This window comes from Stenella coeruleoalba (genome assembly GCF_951394435.1).
Source record: "Stenella coeruleoalba genome assembly, chromosome: 14".
Taxonomy (NCBI): Eukaryota; Metazoa; Chordata; class Mammalia; order Artiodactyla; family Delphinidae; genus Stenella; species Stenella coeruleoalba.
Genome location: NC_137160.1, coordinates 51,545,794 through 51,560,857, shown reverse-complemented (window position 1 = coordinate 51,560,857; position 15,064 = coordinate 51,545,794). Strand labels below are relative to the sequence as shown.

Genomic DNA, 15,064 nt, shown 5'->3' with positions numbered 1-15,064 from the left:
AATTCTGAATACAAGTCAAACTTAAATGTTTTTGCCTCAAATTAAAAAAAATATGTCCTCTACCTATTCTATTTGCAACATTAATAAGCATCTATTCCGATCCTGAGAAACAGCTCTTGTTCCCTCAAGGCTCGGCAAACACAGACACTGGAATTTTACCTGCGGTGAGAACATCACTACAGGTAGAGCTGCAAGGAGCATGGCATCTGGGTTGGAAGGTTGGGCCCCCACTATGCTACTGCTTGGTGTTCAGCTGACCTAGGGGAGGAAAGACTAGCTGTGTGTCCTATAATGCTGTTTGCCTCTCCTAGGTCAATGGTCATATGTAAAGGGCTTTAGAGCAGTGCTGGCTCACAGTAAGTACACAACGACAGTTAACTAATTAGTAGCAATGGTAGTTGCAGCACAATGCTAACCTTTACACAGTCATTCTGCACTGACAAAACTTTCCATCAACCATAATCCCAGATATGTATTTTTGCCATCCTCAAACAAAATCCTGACTTGTGTCTGCATGGGTTCTCTTTGATTTAGTGAATCTATATTCATGTCAATTAAAATTCATTTTGTTTTGTCTATCTGCTTAGCTAATCAATCAAGATCATTTAAGGTTCTAATTTAACCCCTCCCCTTTTTGTATTTAAAGCATTTATTATCCTTATTTTCATGATGTATTTAACACAGAAGAAATAAATACAAAAAGCCTGTAATTAAGAATATATGTGACAGGGCTTCCACGGTGGCGCAGTGGTTAAGAATCCACCTGCCAATGTAGAGGACACAGGTTCGAGCCCTGGTCCGGGAGGATCCCATATGCCATGGAGCAACTAAGCCCGCAAGCCACAACTACTGAAGCCCACATGCCACAACTACTGAACCCCGCGCACCTAGAGCCCGTGCTCCACAACAAGAGAAGCCACCGCAATGAAAAGCCCTCGCACCACAATGAAGAGTAGCCCCCGCTCGCCACAACTAGAGAAAGCCCGCGCACAGCAACAAAGACCCAACGCAGCCAAAAAAAAAAAATTAATTAATTAATTAAATCTATTAAAAAAAGAAGAAAAATGTTCTAATATCTCAGAAATCTGATTTGAGAAAAGGCTAGAAATATTACATTTTATTAACTAGTCAGAGAAAGATTTTAAATATACTATAAAAACATGCAGAAAAGTTAGGTGGGGTCAGTTAGTCTTTAATCTTTTCTTGCTAAAAAGAATGGCAAGACACAGCCACTTGTATTTACTTGCATAAGCTCCTAAGTAACAGGAATCAGGGCTAAAGTTAGTTGTGACCTTGAACCTCGAAGCTTCCCGTCATTCAGAAAAGAACCACTTTCAAAGTGCAAACACTACATAAGGATAAAAATGGCTTCTGGGGCAAGATACCATCATGTGACTGCCCCTGAGAGAAGGGAGCAGAATTAGTGAGGGGAAAGAAGACGATGATCTGCAAACTCAGGAAAAAGCAGCCTATACATCTGGGATTTTCTTCCAAATTACAGACTGGGATGTTTGTAACTTTCCTTTAGGCAAAAGTGGATCACAGCTCTGCTATCTCTTGCTAGAGGAGAAACTGTACTGAAGTCTCCATAGGTGTTTGTTTCTGACAATGTTCAATCAGTAACTGTCATCACTGTATATACCTCTAGCCTTGGGAATGAGGCAGAGAAATAAGGGAGGATGAAGCAGAGAGCAGCTATGGAGGGAGGCAGAATGACGGCTGCCCTTTGGTCCCTTTCTCCCACTCCAGTTGGCGATAAGCAATTAGCTGCTTTCGTTTAACCCCTTTTCTGCCCTGACCATCATCAGGGGACACTTGATACTTCAGTAAAACGAAAAGAGCAGGCTGTGAAACACCTACTATTCCTAAGACATTTGATAAGCCCCTCTTAACTTTATAACAGCTCTCTCCAAATAAGTTTTACAGTTTCTCCCAAACAATTTTAAAGGGTATGTCTAGGAGGGAAATTATTCTGCAAAATTTATTTTTCCTACATATTTTAACTATTTAAATTTTCCTCTCAAAACAGGGAAAATATAAATAAAGAGAAGAAATACTAAATAAAAATCTGATATTGAGAAATTTTTATGACAACAGAACACGTTAGTTAGGAAAGCAGATGATTTTCACTTAATGAAGGTTAAATAAGAGGCAGAGAGCTACCCACAGCACAGGATTTCTCAACCTTGGGCACTACGGACATTTTGGATCAAATACTTCTTTGTAGTAGGGCTGTTGAGAACCACTTGGTTGAGAACCACTGTTACAGTGAAATGGGACAGATAACCTTGAGTCTGCTCAAGCCCAGTGATCTACCAGAATAAAGGGATTTTATCACACAACTTTAAAAATTTTCCAGTTCTAAGATTCCACAAGTCTTTGAGTCTATGAATAGAAATAATAATCAGCAAAGGATGGAGTGAGATGAATATTCAGAGATCACTATGCTGATTTTAGATAATAACAACAGATAATACTTATTAGTGTTTACTACGTGTCAGATTGTCTTCTAGGCCTTTTACATGAATATTAATATTGGAATGACTCATTCATTCAAAAATTTATTAAACAGATTAGTTACTGAATTAAAGATTAAGTTAGTGCTTGTAGGAGAAAAAGAAAATAAAAATATAAGGTTCCTGGCCTCAAGAAGAGTATAATCTAATTAGGTTGAAAATAAATGCATTATACTTTCAGATGAGTGACCACAACAAAAGTGATATCACAAGGCAGTATGTGATTCAATGTCCAACGAGTGGTATAGATAATAAAGCCTTATGAGGTTAGGATTGGCAAAATTCATTAGGAAAAGATTCATGAAAAAGGCAGATAGATCTTATGCTGAGACTCAGAAAATGGTAAAGATTTCAGCAGAAGGAAAATGTGGATATAATATGGGCTGAAGGGAGCAAGGTGAGCAAAGATATAAGGTAGGAATGTATAAAAGTTTCTGAGGGATGAGAAAATACATCACTTTAGCTGAAACATGACTACATAGTAGGATAACGATAGAAAACAAAGATGGAAAAATAGGTTAGCATCAAAATAGGCATAGGGTTCAGAATGACAGGTTAAGAAAAGATGACAAGGAAGTTCTGCTTCCAGAAATGTCATGGTAGCTCCTACTGGGCCAACCCTTCTATAGAATAAAAAAGAAGTGCTTGCTAAATTATAAAGGCAATGGAGAACAACCAAAGCAGGCAGAAACTAAATGGGAGTTGACACTTGGAAGAAAAAAATGGCATTGGGTGAGTTTCTTTTCACAGCTTTTTGTCTGAGGGGAGGCACCAGCTGGTATTACTCAGTAATGGATAAAAGTCAAGTAGAAATGTTCAATCTCATGGGCTTGAAAACCAGAAAACAGAGTTTGATGCAACTATAAAAGTTAGAGAAAGGAGGAAATCTCAGAAAAGAGAGAGAGATAGAGGCAGAGTCCTAAATTCTGGATTTAAAAAATGGGCACAAAGTCTGGCCGAGCCTTCTGTGATGCAGCCTCTAAGCAGTCCAATTAAGGATGAAAAACTGAACAGAGATTTCAGCTGCTGTCTACTACAGAGGGGACAGAGTTTGAATTTGAGTTTACCCAAATTGTCTGCCTGATAAACAAAAACCAGTCATTAGAAAATATATAGAAACTCTTTTAAAAATATATAACAGAATTCAGAGTCTCTACAATGGATGATTCAAACTGTCCAGAACAAAATCTAAAATTACTAGACCATGAAGAAACAGAAAAAACATGACCCATACTCAAGAGATAAGATAATCAATGTAACTGATCCTGAGACAGTCCAGGTGTTAGAATTAATAGGTGAGGATTTAAAGCAGCTATTATAACTATACTCAAGGACACAGAAGAAAATAAGCTTGTAATGAATTTTTTTAAAAAAAGGAAATAGCAGAGGAATAAAACCTATCAAAAATGGAAAATCTAGATTAAAAAAATACAATATCTAAAATAAAAAGTTCACTGGATTTGCAAATTGCCGTTCCAATCTCAAGATAAGAGAGAAAAAAAGATTGAAAAAAATGAGTAGAACTTCATTGATTTTGGGTATATTATCAATCTAACATACATGTAATTTTGGTCCCAGAAAGAGAGGAGAGAATAGGGCAGAAAAAATATGTGAAGAAATAACGGCCAAAATTTTTGCAAATCTGATAAAAAGACACAACTCATCGACTCAAAAAGAGAGAGCAAAGTGAAAGGGGAATGAGGGAATCAAAAATCAGAAAACAAATACTAAAATGATAAACTTTATATCTACCATATCAATAATGACATTAAATGTGATTGAACTAAAAACTCTAATTAAAAGGCAGAAATTGTCAGACTGGATAAAACCTTCAGGACCCAACTATATGCTGTCTACAAGCAATACATTTTAAATATAAACACAGATATTTTGAAAGATAACATATAAAAAAAGATTTATCACATAAACGGTAAGCATAAGAAGGCTGCAGTGGCTACAGTAACATCAGATTGATATCACAACCAGAGATAAAGAAGGACATTTCATAATGACATAAGAGTTCATTCATAGGAAGATTAACAATCATCAATGTATATGTGAGTAATAACAGAGTTTCCAAATACACGAAGCAAAAATGGACAGAATTAAATGGAATCATAGAAAATCCACAATCATAGTTGATTTTAACAACTTTCCATCAATGAGACAAAAAAATTAATAAAGGTATAAAGTGTATCAATAACACTATCAACTGTCTTAACCTAATTTACATTTATATAACACTACATCCAACAGCATAATACACATTCTTTTTAAAAAATGATAATACCTGAACATTTCCAACCTCACTAAGGTCATAAAGGCATTATGACAGATAAACATAATTCATGTACCTTCTTCTAGAATATGAAGCATCAGAAATCAAACACATAGTTAACAAGAATATATTACTGACTGTATTAATACCCAACTCCTGATTACCACACGGTAATGGAGAACACTGAAAGTTACATTCATAATTCAAGAACCTCATTCTCTCATTCTCTTGTTTCAACTCTTTCCCTATAAAATCTATTCCCTGAGTAGGAAACATGACTTATTTGCCTGTCCTGTCTTGAATTTTCCTCATAAAACTGAGTCCTATGATATTACAGGTCTACATTATCCTGATAGGCAACAATCATGGGATTTGAGGAGCTAGTTGTTCCCAAGTTAGGAGCCTGAGACAACTAAGGGTGTAAAAAAGTAGTAAAGGAGAGTTTTCAAAAATGACCAAGTTTTCAAATAGCTTAACAGAAATCATACATTTTTCTGCAGCAAGGCTGTACAGGTGAACCTTAATTAACCCTGTCACACACTGTCTAATTTTGGTGAAATTACTAACACTGTAGTTCTGTTTTTGGTTGGTAAAATGGGGATAATAATACATATCTTGGAATTGAGTACATATTAAATAAGATAGCCTATGTATAGCACCTAGCATGGGGCCTATCATGCAGCAGGCACTCAACTAAGCTAAATTTAATTATAGTAAACAAAAATGGCAATTCTAATTATTTTTTGCTGATCATAAGCTCTAAGTGGCCCTATGAATTTAAAACAAAAAAAGACCAACAAGTTAATATTTAATTAAATGCAATTTATTAGGCATAATATTTCAAAACTAGTGGCCACAAGGGGAAAAAGAGTCTGTTATCTTTGATGTGAGGAAGCTAAAAACCTTATTAGACAATTAACATCAAGAGTTCTCTTTCAGCAATCTCTTAAAACATTTTACTGGAATTTTTTCTTTCCCATTAGCTCTCTCATTTTCCCTAACATTTACTCAGTTGCTTTCTGACGTTCTCACATTTTATCTTACTTACTTGAATTCTAGCTAGGTCTCTTTGGTATTTCTGTACCTTCTGTTAACTTAAGACCCAGCTGAAGTAACCTACAGAAAACCCTATTTAAGAACAAAAGTGTTCTACACTAATTATATGAACTAATAGGAATTATTCCAGTGTCACAGATCACTGCTGGCAACTTTATTTCCCAAAACCGAGTCAGAGACATGTATGCGTTCCAGGATGCAGATTCCAGCGGCCGCTCCAAATTAGCAAGGCATTACCCTCCTTCTCCCTGTTCCACCCGCTGCCTGGCCAAGCACCCTGCTATCTCTGGGCCCTCCTGGGATGGTTTCTCACCTGGTAGTAGGGCTGAGACAGTAAGTACCTCACTTCCATCTGACCAGACTAAAAGAGCAAGGCTCTTTTCTAAGCCAGACAATGGCCTGACTCACTCCTTTAACTTTCATAGCTTAATACCTTAAAAAATGTTCATCATGGGCTAAGGTTCTTCATATACATTACATGCAATCCTTATAACCCTATGAAGTATAGTTATCTGTACAGATGAGAAAATTGAGGCACAGAGTGACTAAATAATTCATCCCTGGATACACAGGTAGTATGTAACAGAGTTGGGATCTGAATCAGGCAGATCTGACTCAGTGATCCACTTAACTAGCTCACTACGCTGCCCTGTGCTGTCTAAACTAGTGACATTAAAGTCTCTTTTTCCAAAGAGGATGGGTGCTCTGAACATAGGGTGCCCTTTGAGTGCATGCCAGCTCTGATAAAAAGAGCTTTGTCCCTGAAAGTTTGTTAATTAAGGTATCATTTTACAGCGGAACATCCAGCAGCTCTATTCCCTAGAGAATAGGATCACTTGTCGGTATCCACCATAACTTTTTCCAGAAATGCCATGAAATAAGCTAAGTTCTTCATTCAGTGCTTTCTAACATTTAGCATTATTTCATCTACCCAGTCTCATGAATAATCAGTTAACTGACTCATTCTCAAAACTTTAAAAATCAAATTATTTTAACAACAAATGATAAAAATACTTTGAGATAAAAACATTCTGGTGTTAATTTTAAATGACATCTTATCTAAGATACTGCTTTTAGATTGGAGAGTAGTCAAAACTTGTCCTTTTTGTTTCACTGCCTGATTTTCCTTAGTTCAATCTCCCCTTCCTTCCTCCCTTAGGAAGAGTCTTTGGATGACCCTCCAATGTACTCCTAATGCTTCAGGAAATGCTAAACGTCACCTAAAGCTTAGTCTCCACTGGTGCTACTTCCTCTAAATAAAAAATGTGTAGGCCCAAACTCCAAACTGGAAAGGGATGGAACATTTAAAAGTAGTCAAATTTTAACCTCTTTAAAATCATCTCCCACTTCAAATCTCTCAGAAAGATAAATTATGGACAATGGCATCCTTGCTACCAATAGTGGGCTCTGCAGTGAAGGACAGGAGATCTTGATCCTATCAAACCACAGAAGAAAATCAGTGCTTTCTAAGTATTTTTTGTAAATGTGGCAAGAAGGAAATTTCTTGAAACATAAGCCTACAATCTTGACAAATTCCTCAGTTGACCCCTTTGCCCTCTTCTGCTGTTTCTCTCCTTTCTCTGTCAAAACTTAACAAATGTGTGACCTAGGAATTCCCTGGAGGTCCAGTGGTAAGGACTCTCTCTGCGTTTCCACTTTAGGAGGTCCGGGTTCCAACCCTGGTCAGGGAACTAAGATCCCGCAAGCCATGCAGCCAAAAAAAAAAAAAAAAAACCCCAAACAAACAAACAAACAAAAAATGTGTGACCCACTCCTGCTCTTGTCTCCTGAGGTCTCCTGAGGTCATCTTTGCCGCAGCAGTTGGGCTTCCTTCCTCCTGCTCTAATGAATCTTCTCAAATTGTGCTTTATCCACCCTCATTCTCCTTGCCCTTTCGGTTGCATCTGACCCTGCTGACCTATTTCTTCTCTCTGTAAAATGTCTCGCTTGCTTCTGATAGTCCAGAATCCTGGCACTTGCAACACTCTGACCAGTCAGCGCTAGAGACTTTCAGTTATCTCCCAATATCCACCCTCCCCTTTTTTCCTCAGTAACAGAATCCCCCAATTTCAATTGGGTACATGGCTGCCCAAAATAAAGATTTACTTCCAAACCTCCCTTTCAGCTAAGGAAGAGCAGGCCCAGGTGACAAAAGCAAAACTGGTACGCATACTTGCTGGAAAGCATCCTTAAAGGGAGATGCTGCATTCTCTAGTCTCCCTTTTTTCTCTTTCTTGGGTGTTGGAATGCAGATGTGATAGCTGGAGCTGAAGCAGCCATAGGTTATGAAGCAACATGATAAAAGAAACTTAGTTTTCTGACACTATAGAGTCCTGATCTACCTTCTTGGATTTTCACGTGAGAGAGAAATAAACTTGTATTTTGTTTAAGTCACTGTTATTTTGAGTTTTCTGTCACTTGTTGCCAATCCTGGTCCTCTCTAATGCATTTCTTCCCTACTACTGAATACTCTTTGTCACTTCCACTAGACTGTGCAAATGCTCTTTGGGAATATAGGTTCTGATACTGTACTTTACTATACCAAAATACTTAATGACTGACCTAGATTTCAATGAGTTTATTAGTACATAATTCTGGATGGGTCACTCTTTTTTAATACTAGTTGGGGGTGGAATAAAATAGTAGATGAAGGCTCTCAGTAAAAGAGGTCAGAGTAAAAGATGATTAAGATGCTTTCAGAGTTACTGTTTTTCTCCCTGACTTTAGTTGAAATGCTGTAACTTAATTCAGAGAATGGGTAAAAGATTTAAGAAAATAGGATATTATCCTGGTATACAAAATAATATCTATTCGGCTATATTACCGAATAGAATTTTTTAAAAAGAAATCTTGAAGAAATGGATGAGATTTCTAACTACTTTATCAATCATATGGGTGTAACTTATTAGAGGGAATGACTTTTTGTCCAGTCCTCTGGTTTCTATGAGGGCTTCTCTCTAAATGCACTCCTGGCCTCCCGGCCTTTCTTACTTCACTTGTCCTCCAGGAGATGAAGGACTTACCTGATTGATACAATTTTGAAGAATGAGTGGGTCGCGTGGCTCAGCAAATTCTCTTCTCCTCTCAGGGGCAAGTTTATTCAGGGAAGTACATAATGGACTCTGCCAATGAAGGCAGCCCAAGTATTGCCCACTCAGCTCCATTTACTTTTGACTTCTTAACCTTTACTCACAATTACCTTAAACAAACCTTAGCTTAGTTTCCTTTCATTATTAATTTTGAATTAGTGGACCTTAACAGAAAAGTTTTGTGTTGTGTCTTTGTTAGTTTTCAGGTACAGGAAAAAAATTTACTTAACAGTAACAACAGTAAACCCTTATGTTTCATTTGTCCATATGCCAGGAGTTAGGTTTTCTCTAAAGTCTAAATCATATCTCACAAGTAAAGCATCAATGGTTCCCTGGTGAACTGACAGAATCCATGACCCTCCCTACATACTCAAACTGTACATAAGATAGTAACTGGGGCCTGAGGCAAGTGCACCCTCATGATATTGGGGTGCTCGTGCTGCCTTTGCAGCTCTACTGTATAAGAGACATTAACATAATACCAAAGCATCCCTGCAAGGAAACTAGATGTTTCCCAAGAGGTAGGTTTGCTCATACTTGCTCTTTAAACTATAAAAAAATGTTCTACTTTGCTCAGGGAACAGAAGGTCTAGGAAGGAAGACAAAACACTTCTAAAGACCCATTTTGCTCAAGGCATGAAACCAAACACTTTACACATTCTAATTCATTTAAACTCTGTAGTAAGTGAGAAGCTACATTGGGGAAGTTAAAAATTAGTTGCCCAGGGTTACTCAGTAAGTGGAAGTTCCAACATTTGAACCCAGACCTGGCTCTAAAGCCCATGCACATTCCCCCATATTACACAGCCTTCCCCAAGCTCTGTTACCTACTGGATCCCATGCAAGGCTATCAGTGACTTAGATCTGTTTTGCAGCCTAAGGACTCCACACAGCCTTGTGCCAAAGTTCCAGATCCATTTTTTTCATCAGTGGTCTTTGAAACTACCTAGCTGTCTGTGGTGGATTGCAAACACATTTAATAGCCCTTCCTCTCAAGAGGTGGAGGCTAAATTCCTACCACCTGACTCAAGGGTGCCCACATGACCTGACTACAACATGGCAGAAGCAACACTGTGAGAGTTCTCAGCTTGGGCCTGAAGAAGCCTTGCAGCTGTCACTTTTGTACTCTTGGAACACTGTGCTGCCCAGTGAACTTGGGGTGAGCCTGATGGTGGATGAGAGACCACATGGAGCTGAGAAGAGTCATCCCTGATGATGGCTCCCAAACCCAGAGTTGTCCAGGCTGCTGACCACAAATGCATGAGTGATCTCGGCCAAGACCAGAAGAACCACCCGGCTGAGCTCAGCCCAAATTGCTGGCCCACAGATTGTGAGCAGAAATGTTTTTAGCCACTAAGTTTGGGGAGAGTTTGTTATACAACAAAAGCTAACCCTCTCTGACCTAGATTCAGAGATTCCTTGCAGTTAAAAACAAATGAGGATAGGTCCAAAGGCCACTGAAAAGTTTACTGGTCATTGCTTACTCATGCATTCTGCTACCTTCAAGCCCAGTGTGATTCAGCGTTAGAGTTCCCTAAACCCAAATAAGCTGGGTCTTCAAGCAGCTGACAGTGATCTGGTCCAGCCTTACCCTCTCATAGGCTCCTTATGGTAAGGACAATTTCCCACAACTCTTTGTATCTCCTCACAGTACCCAGCGTAGAGCCTTCCTTCTATCATACATTCTCAATAAAATTTCTGAATCAGTAGAAGAGATTTTAACCCTTAGGGAAGCTAGAACCTTCCTACAGCTTTGAAGCACAGTGTAACAGTAGCCATGGTAATAAAATTTGGCAACTTTTACAAGTAATGGAAAAAAGCCATGCATACCGGTAACTCTAGAGCTTATGAGATTCAGTCCTTGAGTTTCAACTACATTGTGTTTTGTTTGTTTGTTTCTGTTATTTATTGAAGTATAATTGATTTACAATGTTGTGCTAATTTCTGCTGTACAGGCAAGTGACTCAGTTATACACATATATACATTCTTTTTTTAAAATATTCTTTTCCATTATGGTTTATCCCGGGAGATTGGATATAGTTCCCTGTGCTCTACAGTAGGACCTTGTTGTTTATCCATTCTAAATGTAATAGTTTGCATCTACTAACCCCAAACTCCCAGTCCATCCCTCTCCCTCCTCCCCTCCCCCGTCAACTACATTGTTTTTAAAAGCACTTTCTAAGTCTTGGGAGACAGTTCAGGCAAAGTATAGAATCAGCAATTTAAATATGTACAAAAGGCTTTATAATCTGTATTTTCTGAGCATGACTAAGTTTTAGCAAAAAACTGGAATCAAGCCTCATATCTAACTGAATGGTGCTTAAACATTGTATCCAATGATATCCAATGATAAATTCCTGCTATTGCTTATAGTGCAAATTTAATAGAACCATAATTCTGGAACACCATATCACGACTTTCAAGAGACTGTCATCTCATGAACAAAATAGACTTTATCTGTAAAAGATCAGAGTTAACTTGTTAAAATTGAATTAGCTATTATGGCATTTTCTTCTTTATATCAAAATGTTTTTATTAATATAAAGTCAACATCAGTTTTTCACAAAACAAGTGTTTTGAGTTTAAGAAAAGATACAACTTGGCTTTAAACACAACTCAGAGTGTTCCACTACAATAATTACCATTGGCTAAAAAAGACTGAGGCTCAGAAAAGCAGTACCTTTCACAATGAATCTGCTTTCAAATTTTAGAACTGAACCAGAAACTTAAAGTTGCTAAGTTGCTTGCAAAAATTAAATAGTATCTGGTGACTGAGTTGAATAATGATTACTTAAAAATGCTGTGCCATCATTAACTGGACCCTAGCCACGCGCACCTGCAAACTCAGGTGGACAGAAAAGGCACAGATCACCTTTGGAAAGATAAGGATGACCTACAAGCTGATTCTGAATATTTTTTACACTTGGGATCTGAGCCGATGAGGCAAGATTAGTGGATCCAGAGCCCAAATGTGGAGTATGACATGAGGGACATTGGGCAGTCTCTCAGGGGTTTGTAATTGCTATTCTCCTAGCAATCCCTTCACTGTGGCCTACTGCTTCTTAGCCCTGGGTCCTATGTCAATTCCTAAGTGATTCTAATTTCATGCATTCATTCAACCGAAATCTGCTGAGTGCCTAAGTACTATTTCCTGTGCAATGATTCAGTTATGCATTTTCCTGAAAAAAGAGGGGAAGGAGGAAGCAGGGGAAAATAATAATTTAGGGGATTGCATAATCCATGCAAGAAATAACAAGTATTTCGGAAACAAACATGCAGACATATTTAAGCTTCATTTAGAATGAATTAAGTGAAAAACAGAAGAAATCTTTCACTGGTACCTGTATCCCAATTCTTCACTAAGGTGAATCATATGAAGGATGTACGATTCCTTGCTTGTTCCAGTGAGGCCAGGCAACAATAAGATAGTAGGTCTGGTGCTGGCATCCATGTAACACTTACTGTTATCATCATCAAACCAGTCCAGTGAAATCTGCCCTCCATCTGCAGTTTTAATAAGTTCACTGAAAGAAATAACACAAAAGACATACATACTCTTTTAGTGTTTCAAGTCATGTCTTAATATTAGTTCCTAATTCTCTCTCTCTTTCTCTCTCTGTATATATATATGCCATTACTTGGTCCTCTCAAAATAACTTCTTTCCAGCCTCCACTAACACACACGTCACTTTCTTTCATTACATGAATGTCATGAAATTAGTATAATAAAGTATTTCCAGCAAGATCAGTAAAAGATAGTATGTAAATGTGGGCTTCAAACTACTTCAAATATTTATCTTAATCATTTCCTCATTGCTCTGAAATACCCAGCATTTAACCCCTATTTGACTGAGGTCACCCAAATAATTCAACAGAGAATCTTGAATAAGTAAACTGCTGATCTGATCACCGCTCTAGCCGTTTGACTCAATAATGTAGTCTCCTCACAGAGCATATTACAAAATTTGCTTCTTAAACACTTCAAAGTACTTCTCGCATAGTATCTACGAACTTGAAGAGTTTTCCCAAACGAATAGTGCAAGTTCCAGGCAACAAAAGAAACTCTAAAGGGACTAGATGACTCAGTAAAATTAATAATAAGCACCATTTAAATCTCCTGGTTACTGATATATTCTGGACCATATCTTTAACACCTCAAGGACATTATCCACAAGAACCCATTTGCTTATCAATATGAAGTCCTTTTACTGGGGTCCATCACAGAAAATCCACATTAATTGGCATCCTTCTCACCCCCACCGCCAGCTCAATGCACATCATCAAAGGATCTAGGTCCTCAGGGACAGAGGCATGACAAATTGGAAAAAGAGTAACCCCCAAACACTTCTCTCACCTTAGAAAATAAACCATTTACATCAGAGCACCTCCCCCCAACAGTGGTGAAAGGTAACACCTGAATATTTTCCTGCAGCTGCGTGTGTCTGTGGCAGACGTGCCTTCCACCTTCATTCCCCCTTGCTTTTCTATATACTTAACTAAACCGGAGGTTGTATTAACCAAAAACTGGGAGTATGCAAAATATTGTGATTTTGAAGAAATGACTGAAAATGGAACTTTACTTACTTCCTATACTTCACCGGAGGCTTGGAAGTGATGAAAGGTCTCAGCAGTGTCTGTCCTCGACTCTCCCAGCACCAGACCGTCGGGTAGTACGTTTCTGTCACCACAGGACAGTGGTCCTGAAGGAAGCGGCTGAAACTTTCACCCCCTGTCACTAACTGGGGCTTCTGTGGGGAAAGCCAGTATCAGTGAAGTGTCCAGAACAAAGTTTCTGCCAACTGTAAACCAGAAACAAGCGCAAACTCGTCCCTAGCGCGAGATCCATCTGATTACATATCCTTCTGGAAGCCTGATGCAAATAATTCAAACATAACGAACTTAACAGTGGTTTATTAAACCCTTCTAGGGAATGGAGAGAGTTGACACACGGGAGTCATCCTCAGAAGTGCTAGAGCATCGCGGAGCTGCTTTACCAGGTTAGCGAATGGTGACAGGGCAGTGCCGCCGCGCCGAGGTCAGCAGGGTCCCGCGCGCTCAGAGGGCGTCCATCAGATGCCGGAGAAAGGGCGCCCCGGACGGCCCCAGACACTCGCCCCAGACAGCGGCACCTCCGGCTTCGCCTGCTGCTGTCACTCCCGGAGAGCTGCCCGCGGCCCTGCGCCCGCGCCATCCCCCGGCTCACCTTGGCAATGCTGCTCATGTAGTAGCAGGCGTAAGCGAAGCTGAAGCCCAGGATCAGGGATAAGCCCACTCCCGAACCGAAGAAACCGATCCGGACTTGATGCTCCAGGTAGAGCGAGAGCTCCCGGGAGAGCATCCGCAGGTCCATGGCTAAGCGCTGCATGGCCCGGGGACCGCGGCGCGCGGGTGCTGCGGCCGGAGGCCAGCTAGCGGGCACGGAGCGAAAGCGGGCACGCCGGCGCCGCCGCGGACCCTTGACCAGAGCGTCTCCGGCCGGACTGAGCCGGGCTTCCGCCAACGGGCGCGGCCCAGTGGCCCCGGGAGGCGTAGCCCGGCACGCCGTACTCCGCCGGCTCCGCCCCGGCTTCCCCCGGTCCGCCCCCCACCGCCTGCCAGTCAGGAACCTTCTTGCGGCGCAGTTCCAAGCTTGCACCCCCGCGACGGCGGATGGTGTTCTCTCGGCCGGGTCGCAGTCAGCCTGAGTGAACCCCCAGAGTTGGGAGAGAGCGGGTGCCATTTCGGAGAAGGAAATGGGCCTGGCAGCGCGCGTTCAGGCCCCGGGGCGGGCACCTGCCCCAGTGACCTTGAACGATTCCGCAAGGGTCTTGGTTAAGCCTTCCGGTAAACTAGCAGCTTTAGGGTGCCCAGGAAGTGTACGCTGCAGTTGTAAGATTTGGGGAGTTAATGTCAAAGATATGTTAGGAGGATGCACTATGTAGTGAAAAAAAATCCTACATCCCCCAGGAAGTTGTGTTGCCCCCAAGACTATCAAAAGAGAAAAAATAGTCTATAAACATTCAGTAGTGAAGGCATTCATACTTGCCTTTAAATCTCTCAATCCTTTAAGTAGCTAAGTATGCCTTAAATGAGAAGTGGTTCCCAAAAATAAATGAGGAGATCAAGAATAGGAACTGGGATTCAA

At 40.1% G+C, this 15,064-nt stretch overlaps 1 protein-coding gene across 2 annotated transcripts in view; it reads right to left on the bottom strand.

Annotated features, from left to right (window-relative positions):
• ABHD3 (abhydrolase domain containing 3, phospholipase) overlaps positions 1 to 14,592 on the bottom strand; it is a 38,366-nt gene extending 23,774 nt beyond the window's left edge. For both annotated transcript variants that reach the window (XM_079942994.1, XM_079942995.1), the window contains exons 1-3: positions 14,144 to 14,592; positions 13,525 to 13,688; positions 12,282 to 12,464 (exon numbers count right to left, since the gene is read on the bottom strand). In XM_079942994.1, coding sequence (XP_079799120.1) covers positions 12,282 to 12,464; positions 13,525 to 13,688; positions 14,144 to 14,305 — 509 coding nt within the window. In that variant the 5' untranslated portion in view covers positions 14,306 to 14,592. The remainder of the gene's footprint in view (positions 1 to 12,281; positions 12,465 to 13,524; positions 13,689 to 14,143) is intronic.
• Positions 14,593 to 15,064: the final 472 nt, after the last annotated feature.